The 27,873-nt window shown below is 39.3% G+C and overlaps 2 protein-coding genes across 2 annotated transcripts; both read left to right on the top strand.

Annotated features, from left to right (window-relative positions):
• The first annotated feature begins 2,697 nt into the window (after positions 1-2,697).
• On the top strand, positions 2,698-18,345 carry LOC108698539 (butyrophilin subfamily 1 member A1). The gene is made up of 7 exons (XM_018230109.2): positions 2,698-3,025; positions 4,431-4,781; positions 6,907-7,185; positions 10,712-10,828; positions 13,967-13,987; positions 16,916-16,942; positions 17,066-18,345. Exons 1-7 carry the CDS (start codon positions 2,974-2,976, stop codon positions 17,548-17,550), a joined length of 1,332 nt encoding a protein of 443 aa, XP_018085598.1. The 5' UTR covers positions 2,698-2,973; the 3' UTR covers positions 17,551-18,345.
• A 5,107-nt stretch (positions 18,346-23,452) lies between these two features.
• rack1.L (receptor for activated C kinase 1 L homeolog) lies at positions 23,453-27,873 on the top strand. The gene is given in 8 exon segments (NM_001086664.1): positions 23,453-23,630; positions 24,300-24,471; positions 24,794-24,941; positions 25,130-25,225; positions 25,892-26,002; positions 26,371-26,511; positions 26,698-26,808; positions 27,707-27,873. Coding segments are annotated over 8 exon segments (954 nt in total). The 5' UTR covers positions 23,453-23,521; the 3' UTR covers positions 27,773-27,873.

Raw genomic sequence — 27,873 nt, 5'->3', positions numbered from 1 at the left:
TGATGGGTATATTAGAGGTTTCTGTGTTATGTGGGTCTCTTTATCAAATTTTGGTTTGGAAGCCGGAGTTCCCATTTAAAGGACAAGGAAATCCCTATTCACTGGGGGGGGGAGTGCCAAAATATTAGACCCCCCGGTGAATAGAATTACATGGTTTGTTTCAAAAGCTCTGAAAAACTTCACCAGCCTAAAGGAAATAACTTTGCCCAGGACGATAGTAACCAATCAGCAAGACGTATTTACTACCTATACAAAAGCAAGCATCTTATTAGAAGCTATGGGTTACTGTTCCTGCCTTTTATTACATATGGGGATGAGTACTATACAAACATTATTTATATTCCCATGATCGATACTTGGGCTTGGGCCGGCCAATGCACAATAGAGGAAATTTTTACATTTTGCTCAACTGCATGTACATGAGTGACAATTGCCACTAGTGATGCCTGGAAAAGGTAATCAAAATGCCAATGCAGTGTTTAGAGATTTATTTCACTATGGGGTGCCTAACATTGGTATTTAACACCCTACCCACCCCCCAGAGTTTACATTTCCTTTAACTCAAAAATTAGAACACATAAATGCAAGTAAAGTAAGAAAAACTGCACCGGATCCTCAGCCAGAGAAGCAGAAATCTGTAGAAAAACGTGTTGGTGGATTTCCTGAGTCCCAATCACCTTTTTTTATGGATTTACATAAATAAACCTGACACAGAGTCATCAACATAACCACACGTTTCTGTTTGTCTCTGTCTAATTGTGCATTTCTCTTTTAACTGTCTTTTGCTCTGCCATAATAATAACTTCCTATGATAAAAAGTTGACTGTATGACAAAACAATGTTTATCTGCTTTTAGGGTAAAGAAAGTCATTACTTACTATGGATTACTAGACTTGAACAAACGTTGTGTATTCAGTTACATTAGTCCAGAATAGGTCAAGTCAACCTTTATTCTGCTCCTTACAAAATTATTGCATGGAGAAAGGGGACTCAGTGTCCCAAGGTCCTAATGTGAAGAATATATTCACCATTTCTAAAGTACCTTGTGAGTAGGTGTTTAAAGTTTTATTTCTTCTGGAGTTCATCTTATAACACTAATCTAATGAGGGTCTGGTAAGCACAGTGACAGGTGTTTTATGACTACATGTCTACCACTTATCTGAACAAAAAGCAAAGCACCTTTATAATAAGGAATTAATGGACATTTATCAAAATATCTTGTGCTAGGGAGCTACTATCTGGTGACCTTCCCATTGTTCTGTTGTTAGGCTGCTGGGGGGAAAGGGGGGGGTGATATCACTCCAACTTGCAGTACAGCAGTAAAGAGTGACTGAAGTTTATCAGAGCACAAGTCACGTGACTGGGGCAGCTGGGAAACTGACAATATATCTAGCCCCAGGTCAAGTTTCAAAACTAAATATAAAAAAAAAAATCTGTTTTCTATTTTGAGAAACAGGTTTCAATGCAGAATACTGATGGAACTGCACTATTAACTTATGCGTTTTAATTTATTTTTTTTAATTTGAAATTTAAAAAAAAAAACCATGACGGTATCCCTTTAAACAAAGCTTGAGTATTTAACTCAATTATACAGCTGCGTATTTTTTGTCTGACAAGCCTTATGAGTATCTGGTTGCCCAGCCTAATATTTTTTATTTCTAACGAAGAGACAGTCCAATCATTTTGTAATATCTAATTTCTGAGACACTATTAGAGGGGCACATGTTGTGAGATTTTATTAATCAGTTGTAGGTAGACAATACAATTATTAGTGCACATCTATATTTCCTGTGATGGTAATGTCACAGATTACACCAATTGGTTACCCAGGTCTGGGCTGCCAAAGCAAGGAGAAAACTAAGGACAACGCGTTACAATTATAAGGGGATGATGAGTTTACCACTTCTTGTTAAGGAAAGTTCTGCTTGGAAGGTCAAGTCCATCAATTACGACAGCCAGGATTCGGCCTTTTTCAGCAGGATTTGGATTCGGACAGATCCTTCTGCCCGGCGTATGAAATTTGGGGCAGGGAGGGAAAATCTCGTGATTTTTTGCCAGAAAACAAGGAAGTAAAAAATATTTTCCCCTTCCCACCACTAATTTGCATATGTAAATTAGGATTCGGATTGGGTTTGGTATTCTGCCGAATCTTTAGCGAAGGATACAGGGGTTCGGCCGAATCTGGTGCATCCCTACTTACAATAAAAATATAGTGGATAAAAGAAAGACTTCCAAAGATCTCATGAGGACTAACAAATCAAATGCAGCAGAACGCAGGTCCGGACTGAGAATTAAAATAGGCCCTGGCATTTCAGGTACACAGACGCCCAATCAGCCCCCACCAGCCCACTAAATACTGACTTTCTATGGCAATTTACAGCTGCCCCTCTGGCATTTGCCAGAACTCACAGATTGCCAGTCCGGGCCTAAAAGAGTTCAGTGTTTTACAGGCAGTTGACTGTCCCCATGTAGGTGTATTGTGGGACAGAGTCGTTTATTATAGTACTACTACTGACATCACATTCCAGCCAACACCGCCATTAGAGGGAAACAGCAGCGCGAGGACCTGCCCCTGAGATGGAAAAAGACATAATTGCCCCTGAGATGGTGGAAAGACACAATTTGTGGCGTGTGATATTTACCTGGTTTACGTCGTATACGTATTCCAGCGCTGACTGGCTGATAGGCGCAGGTACTTTCGCTTTCAGTACAGTTGTGAATCAGCGGCCCGATGTAAAGACAAGCGGACAAGTCAAGTGCACAGGTTTGGGGGACCCTAAAAGAAAGGGAACCTGACCAAGGGATCCCAATATAAAGAGTAGGAAAACAGAATGTGCAGGGAGCAGTGGAGTGAGTGGAGGTGCTTCGTGTAAGACTGAGCGGATAAGGTGCCCAACAAGAGACGGGGGCTTCTGCACTAAAGAGGGGAAACTCATTAGAAAACAAACATAAGTGCACGTGACGGAGCCCCCAATGGATCTCGTTTTGTTTTACCTGATGACATCTATGATCCTAGGAATTTCAGGTACCGATCACTCTTTGCGGCTACCATAAAACGTATTTTGCATGGAGCTGGCACCAAGCCTGTTTGACCCCCTCTTTTTTGTTAATGGTATCATCCTTGTCTTTAGAAAAATATGTATCTAAACAGTGTATCGTGTGCTGAAATCCCTGCTGTCAAACACAATCACTTGTGTATAATTATACTTACCTGCACACTATTCAGTGCAGTATTGCTACTCATATGCATGCAGGGCCCGCACTACACCCAAGCCCCACCCCAGACCCCGCCCACCCCACCAAGCCCCACCTCAGACCCCACCTACTCCACCCAGACCCCGCCCACTCCACCAAGCCCCACCCCAGATACCACCCACTCCATCCAAGCCCCACCCACCCCCAGATCCTGCCCACTCCATCCCGCCCAAAGACCGCACAGACATCAGTGCTAAAAAAGTAACCCCCCCCATACACAAGTTATTAAAAGCTATTGATGGTCAGGGCCCCCTTATAAGTTAAAAAAAAAAACATTGGTGCCAGGGCCCCCCTTACAAGTTAAAAAAAGTTGGGGCCCCAAAATTTAAAAAACAAAACAAAAAAAAAACATTGGTGGCAGGGGCCTATAGAATATTAAAATAATACATTGGTGGCCAGGGGATTAAAAAAAAAAACTCACATTGGTGTTCAGTAGAATTGAACTCGTGGCTTTGTGAGTTTGGCTTCGTCTGTTTTTGTGGCTTCGGGTCCTTCCGCTGTTCTTCGGCACTTCTGCATTGCGGCTAGCCGCAGGCTTCGGCGCTCTCAAGGGGGGCCCGGATCTATTCAAAACTGCAGCACTGCCGGGCCCCCCTTCATGCCCGGGACCCTTGTCCCCCCTGTCCCCCCCCTCCTGATGGCAGCCCTGTATGCATGACATTGCCATACCTTTTAGAGCCCTAAATGTACCTCCACCATACAAGTTACATTGGGCTTGGTGGAAAAAGGAAAAGGCCCAATAGGCTGGGGCACTGTTTACTCTTGTCCTCCAGCCCATAAGAACTTTGCCCCCAGGGTCGGATTTACATAGGGGGCGTCCCTAGGCCCGCTACCTTTTATTAGTAGAAATTTTCTTCATCGGGACTGGAGCAAGGTGGACTGGCGCATATGGAATTTAAAAAACAATCGGATCCCAGTGTTTCTGAACCAATGTGGGTGTGGTTGGGCAGCATGCCGTCCCCTAAAATCTTGCTGCCCTAGGCCCGGGCCTTGTTGGGCTCTCCACAAATCCGGGCCTGTTTGCCCCTGGGCCGACACACACCCTCACACATATTCATTCATATTCATTCTCTCTCTCTCTCGCTCTCTCTCCTACAGTGCCGTAGAAGAAAGGATTTCTTTTTATCCTGTCTCATAGTCATTATCTGTCTTGATTTTTTCTCATTCACGACCAGATCAGTTTCATGTTCAGACTCAAGACAAGGTGCTGACAGCAGCAGTAGGATCAGATGTTGTGCTGCCCTGTACTCTCTCCCCACCTTCCAGTGCTGTTGGATTGGAGGTGCGCTGGTTTCACACAGTGTTTCACTCAGTTGTCTACCTGCTAAAAGATGGACGGGAGGACAGAGAACAACAAAAATCAGAGTATCATGATAGGGCCTTTCTGAAATCTGGGCCCCTGACAGGCAACCTGGCACTTTCACTGCTCAATGTTCGTCTTTCTGATGCTGGCACCTACCACTGCTTTGTAGAGAACAGAACTATTGGAATTTCTGAAGAAGCTGTAATTGAACTCAGTGTCAATGGTAAGTGTCATGCTATTTAAGAGTATTCTCTCTCTCACATTCTATTGGAAGCCTATGGAAGGTAATGAGGAAGGCAGTAACTAGTCTACTTCAGATAGTATTCTGTATTGTCGCAAAGTTTATTTCCTCCTAGAGCTATTGTGCCTAAGGATTATTACAACACAGACATGGAATGTTCATAAGTCTTTTATCCTGATGCACATGTTAAAGTTTAGGTAAAATTGTCATGGTATTATAATAAACCAATATTGCTGGTATCAGAACACTTCTTAGAACTTCTGCAATATATGAGAATGCCTTATGGTTGCTTGCTGGACAAATGTATACTCATTAGGAGTATAAGTAAGATTCAGATTGGACAGCGAATTATTCCTCTAAACAAAGCGGGATTGGAAGCCAGCAAAGCATATAGAGGCTCAAGAGCTCCGGATTCATAGGACAGAGTTCTTACAGACTGAGCTTTTAACGGACTTTGCGTTATAATTATTGATCTGAGAATGGCATACATCATTTATGTAACCATTTTTAAACGCAATTTTTTCTTAATAATAAAACAGGACTACACTATGTACTGTACTTTTATTTTTATATTCAATCATATTTGAGATATATTGGTACAACAGAATAAGTCCTGACTCTTAAGTGCTGTCTTTATGCCTGCATTAGTTTAAGTACCCAACTGACAGGGAGAACACAATCACTGTGGTGTTGTTGTACTATAACAGTCCTATACATATAACCAGTACTGGGTCATGTGGTTCCGTACAGTTCCCCTGGTAATTCAAATCCTACCTACAGTTTTGGGTATTGATTTGTGCTAACCTTAAAGGGGATGTAAAGTCAAAAAATAAAATCCCTTTATGAGGTGAAAGAGAAACTTATATTCAGTATACTTTAATTACAAAATTTGGACAGTTTTTATAAAAACACGATCTTCTGCACCTCTGTTCCCCCCTTCTCTACACAAGAACCTGTATTTGATTCCACGTGGGTCTCTGTGAAGACCTGACTAACTTATTGGAGCCTCTGGGCACACATCTGTTTTTTACTTTTTGCAGTTTCTGATAGTGTTAGATTAGGCAAGGCATAGTTGTTCAAACATAGACAAACAGATGTATGACCAGCTGAAAACTGCAAGTACCGTATATACTCGTGTATAAGCCGACCCGTGTATAAGCCGAGGTACCTAATTTACCTAAGAAAACTGGAAAAATGTATTGACTCGTGTATAAGCCTAGGGGCCCCATGTCAGATTTCAAAATGTGAATGTGTAAATGTGTAATCATGTTTTATGGCATAGAAATCTATCTAAAACTATTTAAAAGAGCCTCCCCATAATTCCATCAGCAGGAACATGACACTGCAAAAATATGCTTACCCTGAGAAGGATCAGTGTGGGCCAGGTTATAAATAGGACACAGTTCTCTAGCACAGACGCATAGTGATGCCACTGCTGATCCGACGGGGTGAAAACATCAAAATCCCTCATAAAATGGCTGGAGAAATGTTCCCCTTTACACCCAGCACCCTGCGAGCCCTGCAGAGACAGAGGGAGCTCTGTCTTGTCCCGCAGAGCTTTGACTTCCAGGCGCCGCTACCCATGTGGCGGCCATGGGCGCCGCCATTTTGGGAGCGAACGCCGGCAGGGAAGGACGCGCCGCCCGGAGCTCCTGGACCTGCTCCGGGCGGCGATCGTGACAGTCAGTCACAGACAGTCCTGCTGGGGCCGCGGAAGGAGCGTATCTACGTATGACCCGCGTATAAGCCGAGGTTGAGTTTTTCAGCACATTTTGGGTGCTGAAAAACTCGGCTTATACGCGAGTATATACGGTAAACCATTAGCAATTTAGAAGTAATAAAACAATAGAAAATCTTAGGGGCAGGTTTTATCAAAATGTGAGATTAGAGCTCACCACAGAAAAATTCACCCACTTTCTGTTCATTTCTATGGGATTTTTAGAAGTGTATTTATCAAATAGTTTACTCTAACTTTTCCTATTGATAAATACACTTCTAAAAATCCCATAGGAATGACTAGAAAGTAGGTGCATTTTTAGTTGGCTCTCTCGCCTACTATCTCAACTTGCTCTGTGATTTACCTCTTTGCTTTTTCTCTCTTATCCAGGTCTTGGCTCTCCACCACTTGTTAAAGTCTCTCTTCAAGGTAGCTCAGTTCAGCTCTCCTGCGTCTCCTCTAGTTGGTATCCGGCTCCTGAAATCACCTGGAAAAGAGATGATGGAAACATTGTTCGTTCGGAAATCAAAACAGAGAAGAATCCAAATGATGGATTAATCAGTATAACAAGTGATATTATTCTAAAAAACTTCACTACAGAAAACTTCTTCTGCGAAGTGATGCATCCTGCCACAGGAAAAGAGCAACGGTCTCACATTATGGTCTCAGGTCTGTTTTTTTTGTTTATATTTTTGTATAAGGGGTTTACTTGAAGATACAATCAATACCTTGTGATGTTATTTGTACCTATATAATCATGGAACTTGTGGTGACTTGTAATGACCTTATATTTAGCAGTAGCAAATATTTTATATACAAATATAAGCCTATATTAGAAAAATGGGAATTAGGGAACTCTAAACTGAGTTTAAAGAATTATCTCAAATGACCGTAGTGATTTTTTGACCACATGTAAAAAGCTGGAACGACTCTTAGTTTTATGAATCAGGAACTGGGAAAAATGCCTATTCAATTTACATTAAGGATCATTAAAGAAGAAGGAAAGTTATAATTACTGGGGAGTGCCAAATGTTCGGCAACCCCCAGTGATTAATTGTTTAACTGATACCCTGGTCCAATGCTCATGTTAGCTGAAAACTGCACTAGTCCTGGCTATCTTTTGTAGCAGCACCACGTCACAATCTTCTTCCTCTCTACCCTGCAGGCTGGGTTAGTTCGCATGTGCAGTGAAAAGCCAGCTTTTTCCTTCTAAGTTTGACTTTACAAGCTACTGCACATGTGCACCCGGACTGGAACAGCGGAAAAGATCCAGAAGAAGATGGTGGTGGTGTGACGCTCCTGCAGTAGCAATTTTCAGAGAACAAGACCACAACAATGGTCCATTTCCTTCTCCTTTAAAAGAGAACTAAAACACCCTTTTAGTTTATCATTTTTGCCAATATTAAATATAAACTATGTAGCCCTTTCTTGGCACACTCCTGTATAATAGGCTCACATTAGCTTTTACTTGGCATGTTGGTAATCTAACACCCTTGCTTCTTTGCTTTTGGAAGATACTGGGAAACTGGCATTTACAGCGCAGTGCCTCCACCTAGCGGGCACTGAGGAATACACCTCCAGGGACTTCCAGTGGGGGCCTATCTAACTTAGTAGCAGATAACACTCTGATTGACAAAGTTCTTGTAATATAACAGTCCCACAACTACAGCTGGGATTAAATAATACACAGTACAGGGTGCTGGCCCACCCTGTAGTTTTGGCTACAAACCCAGGCTCTCTCTTTTTAAATTTTTTTCCCATTTTACATCCCATATATCAGTTCAGAGGGTTTTTTATCTCTTTAAATGCCATCTATGCATATGTTTAACTAAACATTGCTTTGGCTCCTTAAACAATAAAGTTTGTTTTATGCATTATAACAATTTAAGTAATTTATATTGAATTTAGATATTCTTGAGAATTCCTAATTCATATTGTCTAGGAAGGACTAGTGAAAAAAGATCCATTGCTAAACATAATGTATTTTACAAAACTTTTTTTTTTTAATTCACAATTGCCCATTTCCATCACATTTATTGTGGTACAAAACTACCATCATCCGGTAAAATAATATCTGATTTGCCTGGGTACAGTACTGTAACATACACACACATAAGTTAAAAGACACATTTTATTTTCTCAATTTTAGTTACAAAAATGATGTTTTGTGCATAATTGTTCACAATGCAGTGCAAATAATTGCATATAATTGCAATAATTCTTGAATGTGATTTCCCTCTCCTCTGTAATAATAAATCAGTACAGGTATGGGATACCTTATCTCGAAACCCATTATCCAGAAAGCTCCAAATTACGGGAAGGCCATCTCCCATAGATTCCATTTTAATAAAATCAAATTTGTGAAACTGTTTACAGAAATCCTCCTGCTCCCTCTGACAATTTTGCCATTCATCTTCAGTTGCACCTGCCATGTTCCCTAGTGTGGCGTCATCAATATGCCCGTTAGTACCGATGTACGCATGCGTCTAAACTAAAACGCCCCTGACCCAAGCTCCTTTTCTAAGCACACTCACGAATAATTCTTAATGCGCATGTGCTGACAGCCGAAATCAAAATACTGCGCATGCACCAGGGTCTTTGTCATGGAGCAGTGGCTGATAGGTATTTCCATGTATCAACTCAGCGGGGGTTTTTTTGCAATCACTTTTATGATCTGGAAAAGGACTTGAGTTAGACAGGACTTAAATGAACGGATACCTGAATGATGATTAATTCTTTATAAGTCCTTCCTTGTCCTTTAAAGGGCTGTTCACCTTCCAAACACTTTTTTTTCAGTTCAGTTATTTTCAGATTGTTCACCATAAACAAAGACTTTTTTCAATTACTTTCCATCTTTTATTTTTTACCGTTTTCCCAAAATTAAAGTTTAATGTTCCTGTCTCTGGTTTTATCAGTCTGGCAGCTCAGCGATCCGGGAGCATCTGAACTGTTACAATTTGCTACATTTAGTTGATACAATTAGTTGATGCATTTCTCTGCAGCATCTCTGGAGTATTAGCAACAACTGAGTCTAACAGCTGCATTTAATGAAATTCAGGGATTCTGCTCAGCAGGGACAAAAGTAACAACTAAATGTATCGATTTAGAACAGTTACAGAGTCGGCAGCCCCCCTCCCAGAGCTGCTTTAGAAGATGGAAAATAAAACTTTACACTTCAATATTAGAGAACCAGTCACATGTTCCCTTATTTTCCTTACAATGCTAACAGTTAATGGTAAATATCGGGGATATTTTATGTAGTTTGGCAGGGGTAAGGTGCTATCTGGTAACCAGTTTGTAAGAAGCCTCCCTAGCCATATATGTCTGACCTGTCCTAATTTAACTACATACTGGGAAGATATTATTAAAGTGATAAATATTGTCACCAAAAGTGATTTTAGATTAAATAACTACACATTAATTCTGCTGAACATTCTCCCTGGTTCGGAAAAGGTAGTAACTGATCCTCTCACCATTCATCTACTTCACTCAGCTAAGGCATTAAAGTGGAAATCTACCAGCCCCCCAACATTCTCCGAATGGCTAATTAAAGTAGAAGAAATTAGGCGTTCAGAAGAATTAACACATATCATACAGAATAGTAGTAGTATTTACTAAAGTATTTGGTACCCCTGGATAGATTATTTGGAGAATCGTTAAACCCATAGGGTAGCATAAGAAATAATACGACAGACCCTATGATTATCTGGGTATTACTGTTTGTACCAAATGAAATGATAATTAATGTGGTATTTACCCCCCCCCCCCTTCCTCCCTCCCCTCTCACTTTCTTCCTTCTGTACCCTCCCCCCCTGAATCCCCTTGTATTGAAAAATTTAAATAAAGATAATACAAAAAAAAAGAAAAGAAAACCAGTCACAAATAGAAAATAGAAGTAATTGGAAAAAATCTTTATTTCTGGTAAACTATCTGAAACCTACTGAACTGAAAAAAGTGTTTGAAGGTGAACAACCCCTTTAAGGTATGAAGATCCAAATTATGGAAAGATACCTTATCCGGAAAACCCCAGGTCCCAAGCATTCTGGATAATAGATCCTATACAGTAATGATTAATATAACAGTGCTAGTCCATTGTTGCATGAAAAACATATGATATGTCTGACAATAGCATTTGATTGTTGTCCTTCCTGGATATGGTTATTTATTTATGTATATTTATCTATTGTTCATATAGAATCCGTGTTTCCACATGTTTCCAAATGGGTTACTGCCTTCATCTTGCTCCTGGTGTGTTTCCTTGCTATAATAGCCGTGGCTGCTTGGAAGTTCTATATTTACCGCAAAAAAAAAGGTAATGTCAGAAGTCAAACTAACTACATGTTAACAGTATGTTCATTCTGTACCTATATTTCAGAATTCCCTTCTTTATTCTGTCCTTTAACCTCAAAAATACAACTCTAACGGGAAGCTAACCTTCTCATCACCCCCTGGCCATTCCATCTCTGACTGCTAAACCTGAACCACAGAATGTGTGAGGTGAATTTCAAAGACTTATCCATCTTTAATTTAGAGCAGTGTCTTATTTTCAGGTATTTGAGTTCATATAAAAATGTGGATCCTTGCATATTTATAATGTATTAATGTTAAATATCTGCCCTTCAGAACTATGAATTCCCTTGCACCTGAACCTGTGGGTCCCACCCCAATGTTGACATACACATTCAATGTGAAAAATAGATATAATAAAGGTATCAAAATCTGCAAACATCAGAACATACCACCAGCATGAAAAATAAGTGAATGATTTGAGTTATGTAATTTCATTTTTAGTACCACTTATGGCCTAAGTATTTACTGAAAAATGGTAAGCATAAAAGTCAGTCTCTACATATATACCTGCAGTAGAATTCTGGGGATAATGAGGCCAACAATATGTAACTCAGTTTGCATTTCATAATTTACAGTATATTTATCTCACTCAATGTCAATTTGTGATTTCAACCCCATGATATATTTTATAAATAAATATGTGCGCATTCCTCCCTTTAGTCTACAGCTAAATAGCTTGGAATTGGGCAAACAGTATTTTTTTTGTTGGCGAGCAAAATATATTTAACATCAATGTGCGGTGGTATAACTTGGTTAAGGAGGTAGAAAGAGGAAACAAAAACCTTGAAACCTTGAACTAGAAGAAAGTGAAAAACTATTTCAGGATTAGTATTTTAATTTAGCAATCATGACTTTTTAAGGGGGGTTATTTACTAAAATTCAAATTTATCTCATGCCCGATTTTAGCTAATTTATTTATAAAAAAAAACTTGATTTAATCGAATCGGAAAAACTCTATAGAATCAAGTGAATACTCGAATTGCTCAAATTTTTGTGCTTTTTCCCAAATTGCTTGCATTTTTCATGCCTTTTTTCCGTAATTGCTCAATATTTTATTTATTTTTTTCGATTTTTTTGCCCGAAAACCGAAAAAGTTGGATTTTCTGCCAAAACCCCCCAAAGACCCCTATAACTTCAATTTGAGATAGGTGCCTCTCCCATTGACTTATACAGGACCTCTACAGGTCTGAGATGGCAGCTTTTGGGAATCTGGCTTTTTGCAGCATCGGGGTATACTAAATCTCAAAAAATCTGAGGGGTTTTTTTTCCACAAAAAATTTGAGTTTTCTAGTGAAAAAAATACTAAATAACCCCTTAAATATCCTGCTAGAAATGCTCATTTCAAACAAAACTCATCCTCACTCCTCACTGTTACCTCTGTTAGTGAGGAATTCCATTACCTGCCTGCTCTTATACCACATAATCCTATCCAGTACAGGTATGGGATACGTTATTTGGAAACCAGTTATCCAGAAAGTTTGGAATTACAGGAAGGCTGTCTACCACAGACTCCATTTTACCCAAATAATTCACCATTTTAAAAATGATTTCCTTTTTCTCTGTAATAATAAAACAGTACCTTGTACTTGATCCAAACTAAGATACAATTAATCCTTGTTGGAGGGAAAACAATTATATTGTATTTATTTAATGTTTAAATAATTTTCTAGCAGACTTAAGGTATGATGATTTCATTATCTGGAAAACCCCAGACCCTGAGCATTTTGGATAACGGTGCCGTAACTGTACTGATTGGGAACACCCATTTTTACATGTCTTGCTCTATATCGTTTGCACAGTTTATGAAGAAAATATTATTTGTCAAATCTTTGTACACACTTGTATACATTTGTATGATTTGAACATACATCTGGGCCACTTAGACCTTTTATAAGAATGAGTACAGTTCTAGTATATACTTTTACACAGTGGTACCGTGATGTAGGGTGGCAGAACAGATTGGCTGAGAATATACGGTTTAACCTTTTTATAAGGAAAAGCTTAATACATACTCAAGGAACTGATATTCATCAGCTTTTAAAAATGTATTTTGTCTAAGGATGCACCAAATCCAGGATTTGGTTCGTGATTTGGCCAGGATTCTGCCTTTTTCAGCAGGATTCAGATTTGACTGAATCGCATCCAAATAATTATGTGACTTTTCGTCACACAAACAAGGAAGTCAACATTTTTTTTTTACTCTTGTTTCCCTGCTGTACATATGCAAATTAGAGTTCGGATTCAGTTCGGTATTCTGCCGAATCTTTCACATAGGATTCGGGTTTCAGCCTAATCCTTAATTTTGTCCATGCTGACCTAAATGTCCCAATCCTGAGACTGATAGTAAAATAGTACTAACATTTTGAATGTCATCTGTGCCTGAACTACCTACCCATAAACTAAATGGTTTGCGTTCAGGGAGTTAGAGACTTTCTGTCCAAAATTTGAATCATTTGTGGGTATTGAGTGAATACCCAGTTCAATGCAGGACTTTAGCCAGAATGGATTTTGCTGTCCAGTTCAACAATGTATTATGTTTTAGTAAATGGAAATTAGTAGTTTTTGCTCCTCAGCAGTTTCTATACATGTAGCTCCAGGAAGCACAAGGAATCCCTGGTTTTTGGAGGGTGGCCCCAGTGAATAGAATCTCTTAAAGGAAAACTATACTCCCAGACAATTACACTTTGGTAATATTCTTTAATAGGCTACATAATATTATTTATTATAGGGGTTTATTTTTCCTTTAAGTTTTTTATTTCTAGTAGAAAATGTGTCCATGGCTAGGGCTTGTGCATATGTGGTACAGTAAAATTTAACAATTTTATTCTACTGCACATGTGTAATTTTCACTGGGGACACCTGGGAAAGGTAAGTGCTTTGACATTTTTTTTTTCCTAAAAAGATAACTGGCCCAGGGAAAAAAATTGGGACAGGATTAACTAACTTTTCCCCCCCCCCCCCCCACACACACAGGGAATGCACTTTCCTTGTCATGTAAGTCTCAAACAGGTAATCTGTGGCCTGTAAAATTGATACTTATAATTTGAATTCTTTTCTGTTCTATCTCCTTGAGAATATAATATGTACTTTTTCTTTTCAGCGCCTCAGAAAGATGAAATTGGTGAGTATATACAAGGATGTCAAGTGCACAAAGATATAATTATATATGTAATAGTGCAGCATTAGGGTTGCCTTAACTTTATCTTTTTTCCTCATTGGTGCTTAGAATTAGTGGTGAGCACAATTTTTTCCCTTGTTTGTTATAGTTTATACAGGTGCAGTGGCCAGCTCCATGTTGTAGCTCCCACTCTTTCCAGCTATAGTCAGGTGATCCCACTGGTGGCCATTAAAGGGCAGCCATGTTTGGGAGTTTTAACCTTGAAAGCGGCAAGTAAGTTGCAGGTAAAACTCAGTCCCTGTGTAAAATGTATAATGAAGCAATATAATTCTTAATGAATCAGATGAAATTGAGCATAGGACTGGCCAGATATGGGATGACTTTGACGTAGTTGGTCAGCTTAAATATATTGCAATATATGGACAAACAATTCCTGTTTTTTTTAAAGGGTAAGGCATTTTTAGTAGCTCAAGGCACAAAATGTCTCAATGTCCTAAATATATTGATAATGAGTTGATTGCAGAGGACTCTTGTATTTGTCTATATGTATTTTGTGGTCTGAGCCTCATTGCACCCCCGCCTAATGGTTTTAAAAATTAGTGGTGAGCACAACTTTCCCTTGTTTGTTATAGATTTTTAAATTGACCTAACTGGCTTTTTTTGAGCTCTAAGCCAGGACACATTTTTTCTAGACATGTGATCACAGCCATTACATCCTCTCTTTGGGGCAAATTTACTAAAGGGCGAAGTGGCTGTCGCTAGCAAAAATTAGCCAAAAAGAGGGACATCGCCAATTTACTAACAGGTGTAAAAGATAATTCGCTACCGAAAGAGCTCAGCACTAACAAAGTTTTGTGCCTGGTCAGTCGAACGATCGCTACTCTATAAATTCATTAAAGTTTGTATTTTCCAGTACGTTAACCCTTTCACCAGAGTCTGCTTCACTGGATATGCCTGGTGAACCGATAAAATGAAGCTGCATCCTCCACAATCTTATGTCAGTGACATCATATCCTGTATGCCAAAAAAGTCATAAAAAATTACAAAACACTGGAGTTTTTCATATTTTAAAGTGGGATTATGTTTAAAAGTTGTAACTGTTAAATATATTTCTAAAAACATTTTTGTTGCCACATTTGTTTTAGAGTGGGCTTGTGTCTAGGACAATAGAGGATCTCTTTTTTTTTATTTTGCTTCCTTGGACATTTTTAATACTAAGTGGCCACTTCCAGCAATTTCACCAACATCTTTATTAAACACATATATTTGATCTATATGTACCTGCCCTATTCAAATTGACTTAAAGAGATACTGACACCAGAAATTAAACTCTTTTTTACATCTATCATAATATTGCCTTTGAAAGAAACTTATAACTTTGCCATAAAGTATGTGCACAATGCTTTTACATTACCTGTCTGGTGCCCAATGTTCCTGTATGAGGGGGCTGCCATATTTGTGCAGCAGGAGTCCGTTAGCATTGGAAACTTTAACTGACAGGCTGAGATAGGACAGTCAGGTTGGCAAAACTTCAACTAACAATAACTTACAAAAACAAACCTCTCAGCAAAAAAAATCAACATGACCTATAGGTAACTTCATATTTTAAAAAGTAGTTTTTTTAGTGTTTTCAAGTGTGTTATAGAAGTTCTGCTAGGCAGAAATGAATGCTAGTGAAAGTTCGCTATGAAATGCTTGTGCTGGCGAAACTTCGTCTGCCGAGACGCAACTTTGCATTTTGATGAATAAGCGTATGCACTGACGAAGATGCGCAAAGTGTGGTGGAGCCTTCCGAGGTGAAAATTCGCCCTTTAGTAAATTTCCCCCTTTGAATCACTATAACAATGGCTTCATAGTATTGTCTCATGTGAAGCACCTGTTTTTTCGGGCTTCTTCACAATTCTTGCATATACATAGAAACGACCTACCAGTCTACATTACAAATATTTGGATTTCCAAGTAAACAGATTCACAGAGCATTTCTATGTGATGTTGTATAGTTTATATGCAAGAACCGCTGACTATTGACAACCCGTATGCCCAGGGGGCAGCAGTAGTGAATGGGGCCAACATGATTTAACTGTAGTGCGTCACAAGAGGATGTTTTGGCCTAAGAAGAGAGCATTAACTGTTAAAGAAGTTCTTCTCTCTTAGTGAAGCTTTGCTGTCAACATTTGTCAACTTGCAGTGCTTACCACTTATTTAATAAATGTACACTGCTTAGAGCAGATCCTGCAGCTGTCAGGCAAGAATAATTATGCCAATGGGAGTGTTCTTGGATGACTCCTGCCTGTGCCAGGGTCAGCTATCGACAGCACATAATGAGTCCCATGGTGGTCGAAGCACTACATGTATTATGAGCCTTAGAAACTGCTTTGTATACAGAGGATGGTGATCATTAAGAGGGTTATAGAATGTTCTATTCTTCCTTTTTATTTTTGTAATAGTTTGCCTTCCTTTTCTACCTCTTTGCAGCTAGCAGTTTAAAACAAGATCTGGTTGGTGGAGGTCACTGACCCCAGCAACCAAAAACTATTGAGGCTACAGCATCTTTATTGCTAATGTTATTTTTATTACTTATCTTTCTATTCAGCCATTTTTCAACCTGTCATTGAAACCACAGTCTGGTTGCTAGGGTACATTAGACTGTTAATAATGCCCCTGATTTGACTCAATCCCCTGCAGCCATCAAAGCTAACTTGCCACATTCTGCCCAGACCCACCTGATCTGCCACAAACCCTGACCTCTTAATATGACCCACTAATATCTTGTTTTTGTAAAAGTGCTATTCTCAGCCAACATGGAGCAAAACATGAAGGTATAGACAAAACGACACAAGTAGGTTACTGGAGGTTTCAAATAATTGTGAATAAATTAAGTAAAAACACAAATGTAATATTCTTTCTTCTCTCACCTTATGTTCTCTGTAGAATGGAGAAAAGTTTCTGCTCATAAAGGTATGTATCTGTATATCTCTTTTTATTTCATTCTTTCAATAACCATTTAACATTGAGTACAATGTTTTTCCTGTTCATTGATTCCTGATTCTATGTTTTCTTTTCCCTATCCCTGATATGCAGAATCCGTTCTTTTTGACCCGTTTATGGCTTCTTCTCATCTGACCTTCTCTCCGGATTACTGTCTTACTGAAGCAAAGGAAAGTCCGTCAAATGACAAAGATGGCCTTGTGCTTGCTCAGCCGTGCTTTGATGGTGGCAGGCATTACTGGGAGACAGTAGTGCACAAAGGAAGTGATGGAGCAGAGTGGTTACTGGGAGTGGCAAAACATGCCAGAGATTCCAAGGACATACAGATACTGTCCGCTGTTGGATTTGGTCATAAAAAATCAGATTTCAGTATCCAGTGTCCGAGAGTTATACTAGTGGGTACTTTCATAAACATTGAGGAGGCCACTGTATCATATTATGATGCAAACACATTTAAGCTGCTGCATGAAGCCAAAAATATGGACATCAAAGGTGTCTCTCCGTTTTACTATGTAGGAAAGGGGATTAAATTTATATTGAATCCTGATCCTTGTAAAATATATACAGATACCCCATAAACCACAGTGATCACTTGATCTTGTGATTCAAATATCATACAATATCATGAAAATTTTGCCTCAAGACGTTATCAGTTTAAATGAATGCTAACCATTCTTTAATATTCATATTGCCGGGCTTTATCTGTCACTTTCTATCAGACAATTTTTGTTTCCTGGCTCTTCCTATAATATTCCTTATTTGCTGTAAATCATAGATAATCTTCATTAGGGGTCATATATTGTTCTCTGGGACACAAGTGCTAGATCGCAAAGGGGTGCAAGAGTGCACCCTGTCTCTTTGAAAACATCCAAAACTGTCCAGCCATCTCATTCTAATCTGAGGTGCATGCGTTTGAAAATGTCTACCTTCTCTTTGCAGGTATAGCCGTGATTTACAGACCTTCCTCTGCTTTCTTTATTTTTCTCTCTGACTTTCAATCCTGACACTTTGCGCACTGACAACCCTGCATTTATCTGAGGCAATTTAAATGGCCCCAAAGGCTTTGTTTTTGTGCACTGGTAGTGCATAGGACTTATGGGGCTATGTCTCAATCACTGTAAATTGAAGCACTTATTACCCTCCTAATATTGTAATTTGTACAGGGCTGTACATATTTCTAAAAATTTAGAACTTTATCTTTAATGCAACTGCATAATTTGCATACAGTTATTTGTGGTTTTAATGCATTTTTACTGCTATATTTATGTATGTAATGATTGAATATACCGTCTTGCATATACATAGTGCTGTATAAATAAAAATCTACATACATACTACATACAAATGTGGCTCTCTTTTTATTTTTTTTTATTTTTTTAAGAAAGGATGTGCACCACTACAGAAAAGCAGAGGTGATACTTTCTTACTTTCCTGCAGCAAAACACCCTATTGGGGTGGGGGGTATTGCTATAAAGATAGTAAATGTACAACAAAATTTTTGTTAGCAGCCAATATTACATCCCCCCTATATACATCATCGTTAGAGGAAAGCACCACACAATGCAATTGCACCAGTATTTTGTAGCAAAATCAAATACAGAACATTTTTCAAGTGCGGTTGGCATCGAAATGACACTAAATGAAATGGCTCACCATTTTCAACATTCCCATGCATTGCCATTGCCTGAAAGTATTTCTTAGATCTTTGATTTGGGTTCAATAAAGAAAATCAAGTTTAAACATCAGAACAGTCACATATATAAAAATATATAGTCTGATACCTGTACTAACTGCAGATCTTCAAATCACAATAGCATTGGATATCATACTTGTTGAAGAAATCATCCAAGCCACATTTAAAATATTACCGGTAATAGAATCTGCCATCACAACATCACCCGGCAGGGCATTCCACAAACTATTCGTTTTTTTTCTTCTATAAAATCCGAATTTTTAGTGGAAAAAAAATTCCTCCATCTCAGACCTGCTGAGGTTGTATATAAGTCAATAAGAGAGGTCCTTATATTGTTTGGAAGATTTTCTGGTATGTGCTGGATTTAGCCGAAAATAACATTTATGCATGGTGCTAGTGGGGGGGGGGGCTACTTCTTTTACTTGAATGACTACAAACATCTCCTTTAATTTGCATGTATGGAAAAAGTTCTTTGACATATAGTCAGACCTTGATTTCTTTTTTCTCTTTCCTCTGTTATTGTCTTAATTTAACAATTTTCAATTGTTTTTCCTTTTTATAGACATACAGTTTACCATATTGCTTAGGTATTTATGTTATATATGCCATATTTTTTACCACAAGTTTCACCTTATTTGAATGTGGCCCATAAGTGCTAATAAAGTTAACCCTTATTTCTTCAGTAGAATCAGAACAGCATTCAATCATTTTTTAACTCAACAAATTTGATCCAGTTAGGCTACCTCATCCCATTCTTTTCTCTTATATCCTTTTTTGTGCACTCTGTCAAATCAGCACCTTGTCTTGGGAATTATCTTTGACTCTTCCCTCTGCTGCTCTGACCATATTGACACCACTATCAAGACCTGTCATTTTTTCTTATGCAATGTTGCCAAAATCTGTCCCACTTTTTTTTTTTTACAAGAAACAAGTAAGATGCCCATGCATGTTCTCATCCTATCCTGTCTATCCTCTGCTGTAGCCTTCTACTAACTGGCCTCCCCACTATAGTCTGTATTAAATTCTGCTGCCAGAATTCTCCTCCTCTCATTAAGATAATAGAGGCCTGTCCTCTGCTGAAGTCCTTATCATGAGTTCCCATAAAGCAAAGAACAATTGTTATTCTCAAAGCCCTTCATTACTCTGCACCTCTTCTCTCCATACATTGCTGGCTGACTCCTCTGCTACCCTCAGAGCAACCACTCTGTTGCACCACCTACTACCACTTTTATTTCCCACCTTAAACCTTTGCAATATATATATATATATATATATATATATATATATATATATATAGATATAGATATATATATATATATATATACACACACACATCAATTTAATACCCATCCTAATTGTATCCATAAATTGCCCTCCCATTTAATCTGTAAACCCCAGGGGGTAAAATCCTTCATCCTTTTGTCTCCTTGACACTGAGCACATAATCTGTATTGTAATTGCATTTTATATTTATGTGTATTGTATTTCTAAAAATGCACTTATTGTTACTTATTATTGCAGTGGCCCCTTGTTTGTTACTACTAATTTATTGTTTTGCTGTACAGTGCTTTGCCCTTAAAGGGGAAGGAAACCTCGTCGGTGCTAACCCCCCTCCCCCTCCCGTGTATTGCCCCCCTCCCTCCTCCCCCCTGGCCTACCCCTCCCGCTGGGCAAATGCCCCTAACTTGTTACTTACCCTTCTGCGCAGGTCCAGTCCAGGGAGTTCACAGGCGACATCTTCTTCCACGCGATCTTCTTCCTCCTTTGACCGGCGTTTTGGCGCATGCGCAGTAGGATCGTTTCGCCGGTACGGATCTACTGCGCATGCGCGTGACTTTTGGCGCATGCGCAGTAGATCCGTACCGGCGAAACGATCCTACTGCGCATGCGCCAAAACGCCGGTCAAAGGAGGAAGAAGATCGCGTGGAAGAAGATGTCGCCTGTGAACTCCCTGGACTGGACCTGCGCAGAAGGGTAAGTAACAAGTTAGGGGCATTTGCCCAGCGGGAGGGGTAGGCCAGGGGGGAGGAGGGGCAATACACGGGAGGGGGAGGGGGGTTAGCGCCGACGAGGTTTCCTTCCCCTTTAAGGAGTGCTATACAAATAAAAAAATACAATCATGCATACATACATACATACAATTCTAATACATTGAGTTTTAGGAAGCCCTCTGGTGACCTCTAGTGGATGAAAACTGGAAGATAGATTATTTCTCTCTTGTAGGGAAGAACTTTTGATATGAAGCATAACACAAGTGGTGTAAAGGTGCAGTTCCTTCTTCAAAGCTTTGAAGGAACTGCAATGTTCTGAAAGCTTGCTGTGATTATCATCTTAGTTAGCCAATAAAGGTATCACCTTTACACCACTTTTGTTATGCTTCATATCAAAAGTTCTTCCCTATAACTTTCTCAATGGGCTAACACGGTGCAAAAAATGTTTCTCTCTTGTATTAAATATCTCCAGTATTTTGCTCTCCAACTAAACTTGAACATCCAAATTATAATTTTTTTATCAGATTCCCATGTAAAATGTATAGTATTGTGGACCGTGTTGATATACTCACAAAATCCCAAGTTCATTATGATGTCTTTTCCATATTAGTATACTTACAGTACATACAGCACCAGCCAAAGGATTCTTTGCTTTAAAACACATTTATTGGAACATGGGCTCTGACCTAAATATTTAGGTCTAAAAAGGCATTTTAAACCAAAGACTCCTGTGGCTGGTGCTGTATGTGAGTATACTGGTTCAAGAGAACAGTGTGAAGTGGACATTGTATGACTTGCACCAGATTGAAGCTAAAGTTGAATTCATGGAGCATGCTGACTAAACTACTTGCTGTCCTTTCCATATAAGAAATATATTGTTTACAAAACCTCTTCATGCAGCAGTTGGGTGTCATTGACAGTTAGATACAATATATCTTATGGGGGGCTTTCTTTCCGAGCAGATGTATTAGAGCTCACTCTATTAAAATCTCTAGAAAACCTGTTTCTACGTGCAGAATTTGCGCAGAAGACAGTTATTTTGTTAGATTTTGTTTGTATTGAATCAGTTTTGAGTGAGCTAGGTGGGCCCGATGGTCCAGACTCGCTCCCTGCACAAAGCCAGCTGCTGACCTTCTTCCCTACTTGTTTAGGGGGATCCTAAAGTGCAGTGGCTTAAAGGGGTTGTTCACCTTCCAAACACTTTATTCAGTTCAGTTGTTTTCAGATTGTTCCCCAGAAATAAATACTTTTTTCAATTACTTTCCATTATTTATTTTTTACTGTTTTTCCAAAATCTAAGTTTAAAGTTGAATGTTCGTGTCTCTGGTGTTTGAGTCTGGCAGCTCAGTGATTCAGGTGCAGACTCTGAACTGTTACAATTTTGCAACATTTAGTTAATACATTTCTCAGCAGCAGAAACCCAGAGATTCTGCTCAGCAGGGACATAAGATAAGAAATGTATCAACTAAATGTATCCATTTAAAACCGGTTTGGCGACCCCCCCCCTCCTAGAGCTGCTTTAGGAGGTGACAAATTACACTTTACGCTTCAATATTAGAAAAACAGTGACACTTAGAAAATAATTGGAAAACTGGTGAATTATCTGAAATCAGCTAGTTTTTTTTAAAGGTGAACAAAACCCCTTTAACTACACCTAACAAGCAAAATCTGCACACAGCTTTATGCATTAGATAAAGGTGTCCACTGTAATTAGGGTTGCCACCTTTTCTGGAAAAAAATACTGGCCTTCCTATATTCTTGCCTTTTTCTCCTATTAATAACATTGGCATCAAGCATCATTTTTACCGGCCAGCCCGGTAAAATAAAGGCCATGTGGCAACCTTAACTGTAATACTTGGGACAGTCCTGATTTTGACAGCTAAACCTGCAGTTCCAGTCTGTTACTGAAATGTTCCTACTTTATGTTTGATATCCTGCACGGAACAGCTAGAAAAAAATGACAACGCTTCTAATTTAATTGGCTCTTGGCAGAAAGCCCAGAATACATACTTAGATACTTTTGTAACTATAAGATATAAACAGGTCTCTTGGGAGAATTAAGACTCACATCTTAAAGGGCAACTCACCTTCATTAGCAAAACTGTAATAAAACATAAAAACCACAGAAATGTGTTCAAACTTTTATAACCTGCCAAATTTTGTAAAATGGACCTGGTAATCAGGGGTGTGGCCACAAAAATGGGCGTGGTAAAAATTGCAGCGATCCATGCCGCAAATCTTTTTGTCCCTCTTTCTATTTCCAAAATGTTGGGAGAAATGTAATCTCAGAAACAAGATCTATAAAATACAGGATGCTTGTTTTTCTATTGTGTGCATGAACCCACAAAACCTACTTACAGCTGCAGCCCGCCAGAATTTTCAAGTTCCAGCAGACGTTTGCTGTGTGCGTGAACTCAGTGTATCTGACATTCCACGACCAACACGGCATCGGAATACTGTCACGCAAACGTGGAAACTCTGTCACGTACAGTCAGACCGTAAATCAACTGGCACGATATTAGCCAGTTTCCGCGATTTCTCTATTTGACAGGGAATAGTAATAACAACCGGTGTAACATCTGATGCCGCTCTAGCGCGCAAATTTTTGCTTGTAATTCCCTCTAAAGTATTGTTTTTGTAACGTATAGCGCTGCACCTTATAACATTTTGCTTTGATCCGCCATGTTGTGACTGGCACGTATCGACGAGTTCTTCCGGCTGAAGGCGTCAAGACGCAAGGCGCGCCCTCTCGGTATAAAAGGCGAGGCAAGGCCTACTTCAGCCTTTCTTCGGTCACTTCAGGCCTTGTGTCAGCCATCTGCCTCCATCCTTAGTCGGTGGAGCGGTTTCAGGCTCATCACAGCCATGACTGAGCAAATGACACTTCGGGGGACCCTAAAAGGCCATAATGGCTGGGTCACACAAATAGCAACTACCCCACAGTTCCCGGACATGATTCTCAGCTCCTCCAGAGGTATGATGCGTGATACGCCTACTTACCGATTAACAAAAATGTCTGCTTATTGAAGTACCCGGGCTCCATGTATGGAATCATAGTAGAAATGAATACACGTCGCTGTTTCCAGTCTGCCGTGGTCTACACACGTCCAGCTGCGTTAATTCTAGAGTGACGCCGTGCTCGTGTGCGGTCATAATGTGTTGTGGCTAAAATGGCTACTCGCCTCTCTGCGTTATTAGAAATCATGAAAGTTTCTGCTTATGCTGTAAGGTGGCTTTAACTTTTGACTACCGACCTTCATTAATGAGGGTGTGAAGGATAATGTATAGTGGATAGTGTTGCTCTTCAACTCCTATTTCTTAAGGCCTTGATACTAAAACGTTAGTATTTGTATGAGCAGTGGTGTTTTTTCTTTGCACATCTTATGTCTTTGCTTCTCTTGCAGTTTGGGTTGTGCAAAGGAAAAACACCTTCACGTGCTTACAGAAATATTGGGACTCCTCTGGCAAGGTATGGCTTCACTGTGGTGGTGGCATGACTTATAGTTTATGGGGATGGAGTTCTTGCAATGATTTGTTGGAAATGTAGATTCAGGAAGAGCAGACGTGTGTTATGTCTGAGATTGGTAATAATTTATTACAATATGAGGTGTGGTTTACTCTAAGCTTGTCTCTTCCTACACAGATAAGTCGGTGATCATGTGGAAGCTGACACGTGACGAAACAAACTATGGCGTCCCTCAGCGAGCTCTTCGTGGTCACTCTCACTTTGTCAGCGATGTGGTTATCTCTTCAGATGGACAGTTTGCTCTTTCTGGGTCCTGGGATGGAACACTGAGGCTGTGGGATCTTACGACGTAAGCACATTTTATTTCTTTTAAAATGGCAGTTACATGGTCGCTAGTCAGAATGTATTTACTGTACAGAAGGGATGACTGGAGCTCAGCTTTAGTAACTCCTCTGTAGGACTGTGTAGCTTTAAAGTTAATCGGGGGTTCACCAACTTTAGGACAGAATATCCCTGCAGGGGAAGCATTTGACAAGTCACTGTCTCTTTAATTTTGTAATGTAGTTAGAGGGAGGCTATGAATCTGATCCTCCCCCCTGCAGGGTGACACAGAAAGCAGTGTTCTGAGGGGATACTGTCATTATGTCATCGTGTCAAATATCCCTCCGCAGTGGCACCACCACACGCCGGTTTGTAGGTCACACCAAAGATGTCCTGAGCGTTGCTTTCTCTGCTGACAACCGTCAAATTGTATCCGGATCCCGTGACAAAACAATCAAACTGTGGAACACATTGGGTGTCTGTAAATACACTGTACAGGTATGTACGAATGGTATAACTGCGTATTTAAATGCTGTTGGTCCATGTGATTAGAACAACTATTCTGAATGTCTTCTTATAGACATTCTCATTTCAGGATGACACTCCTGCAATTATGAAAGGACCAAATAAGCAGCCATTCTAGCTCTTTTTGGCAGGCACGTTACTAATGGAACTGTCTTTCACAGGAGGAATCTCATAGTGAGTGGGTGTCCTGTGTCAGGTTCTCCCCTAACAGCAGTAATCCTATCATTGTATCCTGCGGCTGGGACAAGATGGTGAAGGTGAGGATTTTGGATTCTTTGAATGATTTTAAAAAAAAAAAAAGAAGCTTTGTAAATTAAGATGTCTGGATGCTTATGCTTAGTAGGTATACAGTGTTTATTGTCCATTTTAAGAGCAGTTCACTGCTGACTCCTTTCTTATATAAATACCTGAGACGTAAGGTGGCCATCCGTGAGCCAACCTTTGCATGGTACAGTTATGGATGAGTAATATACAAGGGGCAATACATGTCTGTAGCAATTTTTGTATTGTTGGTACTTCCTGTCTGAACAGTCAGGAGCCGCAGAGTTGCTACTTCACCACTGGCTGACTACACATTTGCTATGTGGACCACTAATCCTTGATTCACTAGTAATATATATGATTTTTGATCTGAACCCACCACCCTTGGACTGGTTTTAAATGCACATAGTGGAGCTGTATTGTCTAAATTGGCCAAACTTGTTCTACCAAATCATGGCAAGCTTTATAGCCTTTTGTTCCTCTTCCGAATACTTTATGGAAGTACAGATTCTTCACTATCTTTATTTTTTTTTTTTTTTTTTTTTTCCTCCACTTTCGTTTTACATGTATTTAGTGACTATAGTTTCTTCTGTTACCATGTGTTAAGTATTATGTTCACAGCATTGGATAACGCTTACTGTGTCACTTTTTGAATGTTTTAGGTCTGGAATCTGGCCAATTGCAAACTGAAGACAAACCACATTGGTCACAGTGGCTACTTGAACACGGTCACAGTGTCACCCGATGGGTCTCTGTGTGCCTCAGGAGGCAAGGTAAGAAATCTCTTGCTTGTCTTTAGTTGATGGAATATTAGGAGTGCATACAAGCTTGGATGTTTTGGTTAAAATCTTCACTGAAACTGGGAAAAAGTTAATAGACAAATTCCCTATCCTAAAGTGTCTATAGAATGGTAACATGTTACAGCTTTCGGAAATTCTTGAAGTGAAATCAATCTATGTAACCATAAACCTACTAAATTGTCAATGCCTGACTTTTTTTTTTTTAATTTTTTTTTTTTTAGTTCAATAGTCTGTTAGTGGCTTGCTTAACTAGAATGCCCTATATCTGTGTGGTGGCAGTCTGACCAAAGGCATAGCCTATACAGAGATATAGATATATATATTTTTTTTTTTCCCTCCAGGATGGACAAGCAATGTTGTGGGACCTGAATGAGGGGAAACATCTGTATACTCTTGACAGTGGTGATGTTATCAATGCGCTCTGCTTCAGCCCCAATCGTTACTGGCTGTGTGCTGCCACTGGACCCAGCATCAAAATCTGGGTATGTACTTGTTTTGTAATGGACTGGAATTGTTGGAAACCTTGCAGTGACGATTTCTATTAATGCTAGCTGATGTATGCTGCTGAAACTCAGAGGCTGTTACTGAGCAAGATATAAATGAGGCTTAACTTGTAAAAATTTGACTTTTTAAAACATCCTAACTTGTGCAACTTTTATTTTAATCAGGATCTGGAAGGCAAGATCATTGTGGATGAGCTTAAGCAGGAAGTGATCAGTTCCAGCAGTAAAGCTGAACCTCCTCAATGTACTTCTTTGGCTTGGTCAGCTGATGGACAGGTAACTTAAATTCAGTTTCCCTCGAGTCATGTGATGTGTATTCTAATTGTCAGGCACTTATAACTGCTGCACTGTAAATTGGAGTGATGTTATCCACCCCCCAGCAGCAACAATATTACTCAATAGCACCCAAGCCCCACTGGACTCCAGCTCCAATACAGAGTTGGAGAAACAATAGCTTATCTGAAACTAGTTCTATTGTGAACTGCTGGCTTTCTGAAAGCACAGGGTATGACAGTTAGTGACTCGGCATGGCTGCATTCACAAATATTACAGCTTTGAAGAAAAATATGTAGGGAGTCTCTTTAAAAGCATATGACTGTAGATCTATGTACACTATTTGGCTAGATAAATGGTGTGTTGCTTGCCCAAAACATAGCTTTTTTTTTTTTTTTTAAATTTGCTTTATTTTTATTTTTTGTGTGTATGTACACTCACTTCCTCTTGTGTCGAATTTTTTTTTTTTTATGGCCCAGTGAATTTTGTGATGTAAACGGTAATTTAGAAATTAAAGTGTGCCCTAAAAATCATGACTGTCCCTTTAACATAGTGTTAAGGCTGCTGTTTTTAACCTTTCCTGAGCATTGTCTTGCTATTCGTTCTCTTATTTTTATTTTTACTGCTTCTGGCCTCTTAATTTAAACCACTCTTGGTTACTGATAACCAGAATGATGCTTACATACCAAACTGGAGAGCTGCTAAATAACCGTAACCATCAATTTAAAAAACTGAAAACCAATTTTAAATGGCCAGATTGTCTACCTCAAAAAAAAAAAAAAAGTTTAGCCTGAAGAAAACTACCTCTTTAAACTAATCTAAGGGTCCCTTAGTTTCACTTAATGTATATTTCAGATGATGCTCTTTAACACTCCTAAACTCTTTATTTTGTTTACTACAGACTCTATTTGCTGGATACACGGACAACCTGATCAGAGTGTGGCAGGTCACTATTGGCACTCGTTAAAACGTATCCAGGATCTTTGGTTGTATGGCAGACTGTAGAATTTAAGTTGTCTAATCTGTGCAACATCAAACACCTGTTAATAAAGAGTTGCTATAAATGTA

Source organism: Xenopus laevis, chromosome 8L (assembly GCF_017654675.1).
Source record: "Xenopus laevis strain J_2021 chromosome 8L, Xenopus_laevis_v10.1, whole genome shotgun sequence".
NCBI lineage: Eukaryota > Metazoa > Chordata > Amphibia > Anura > Pipidae > Xenopus > Xenopus laevis.
The sequence above is the reverse complement of the archived record's forward strand: the minus strand, read 5'-3'. Positions and strand labels throughout refer to the sequence as shown.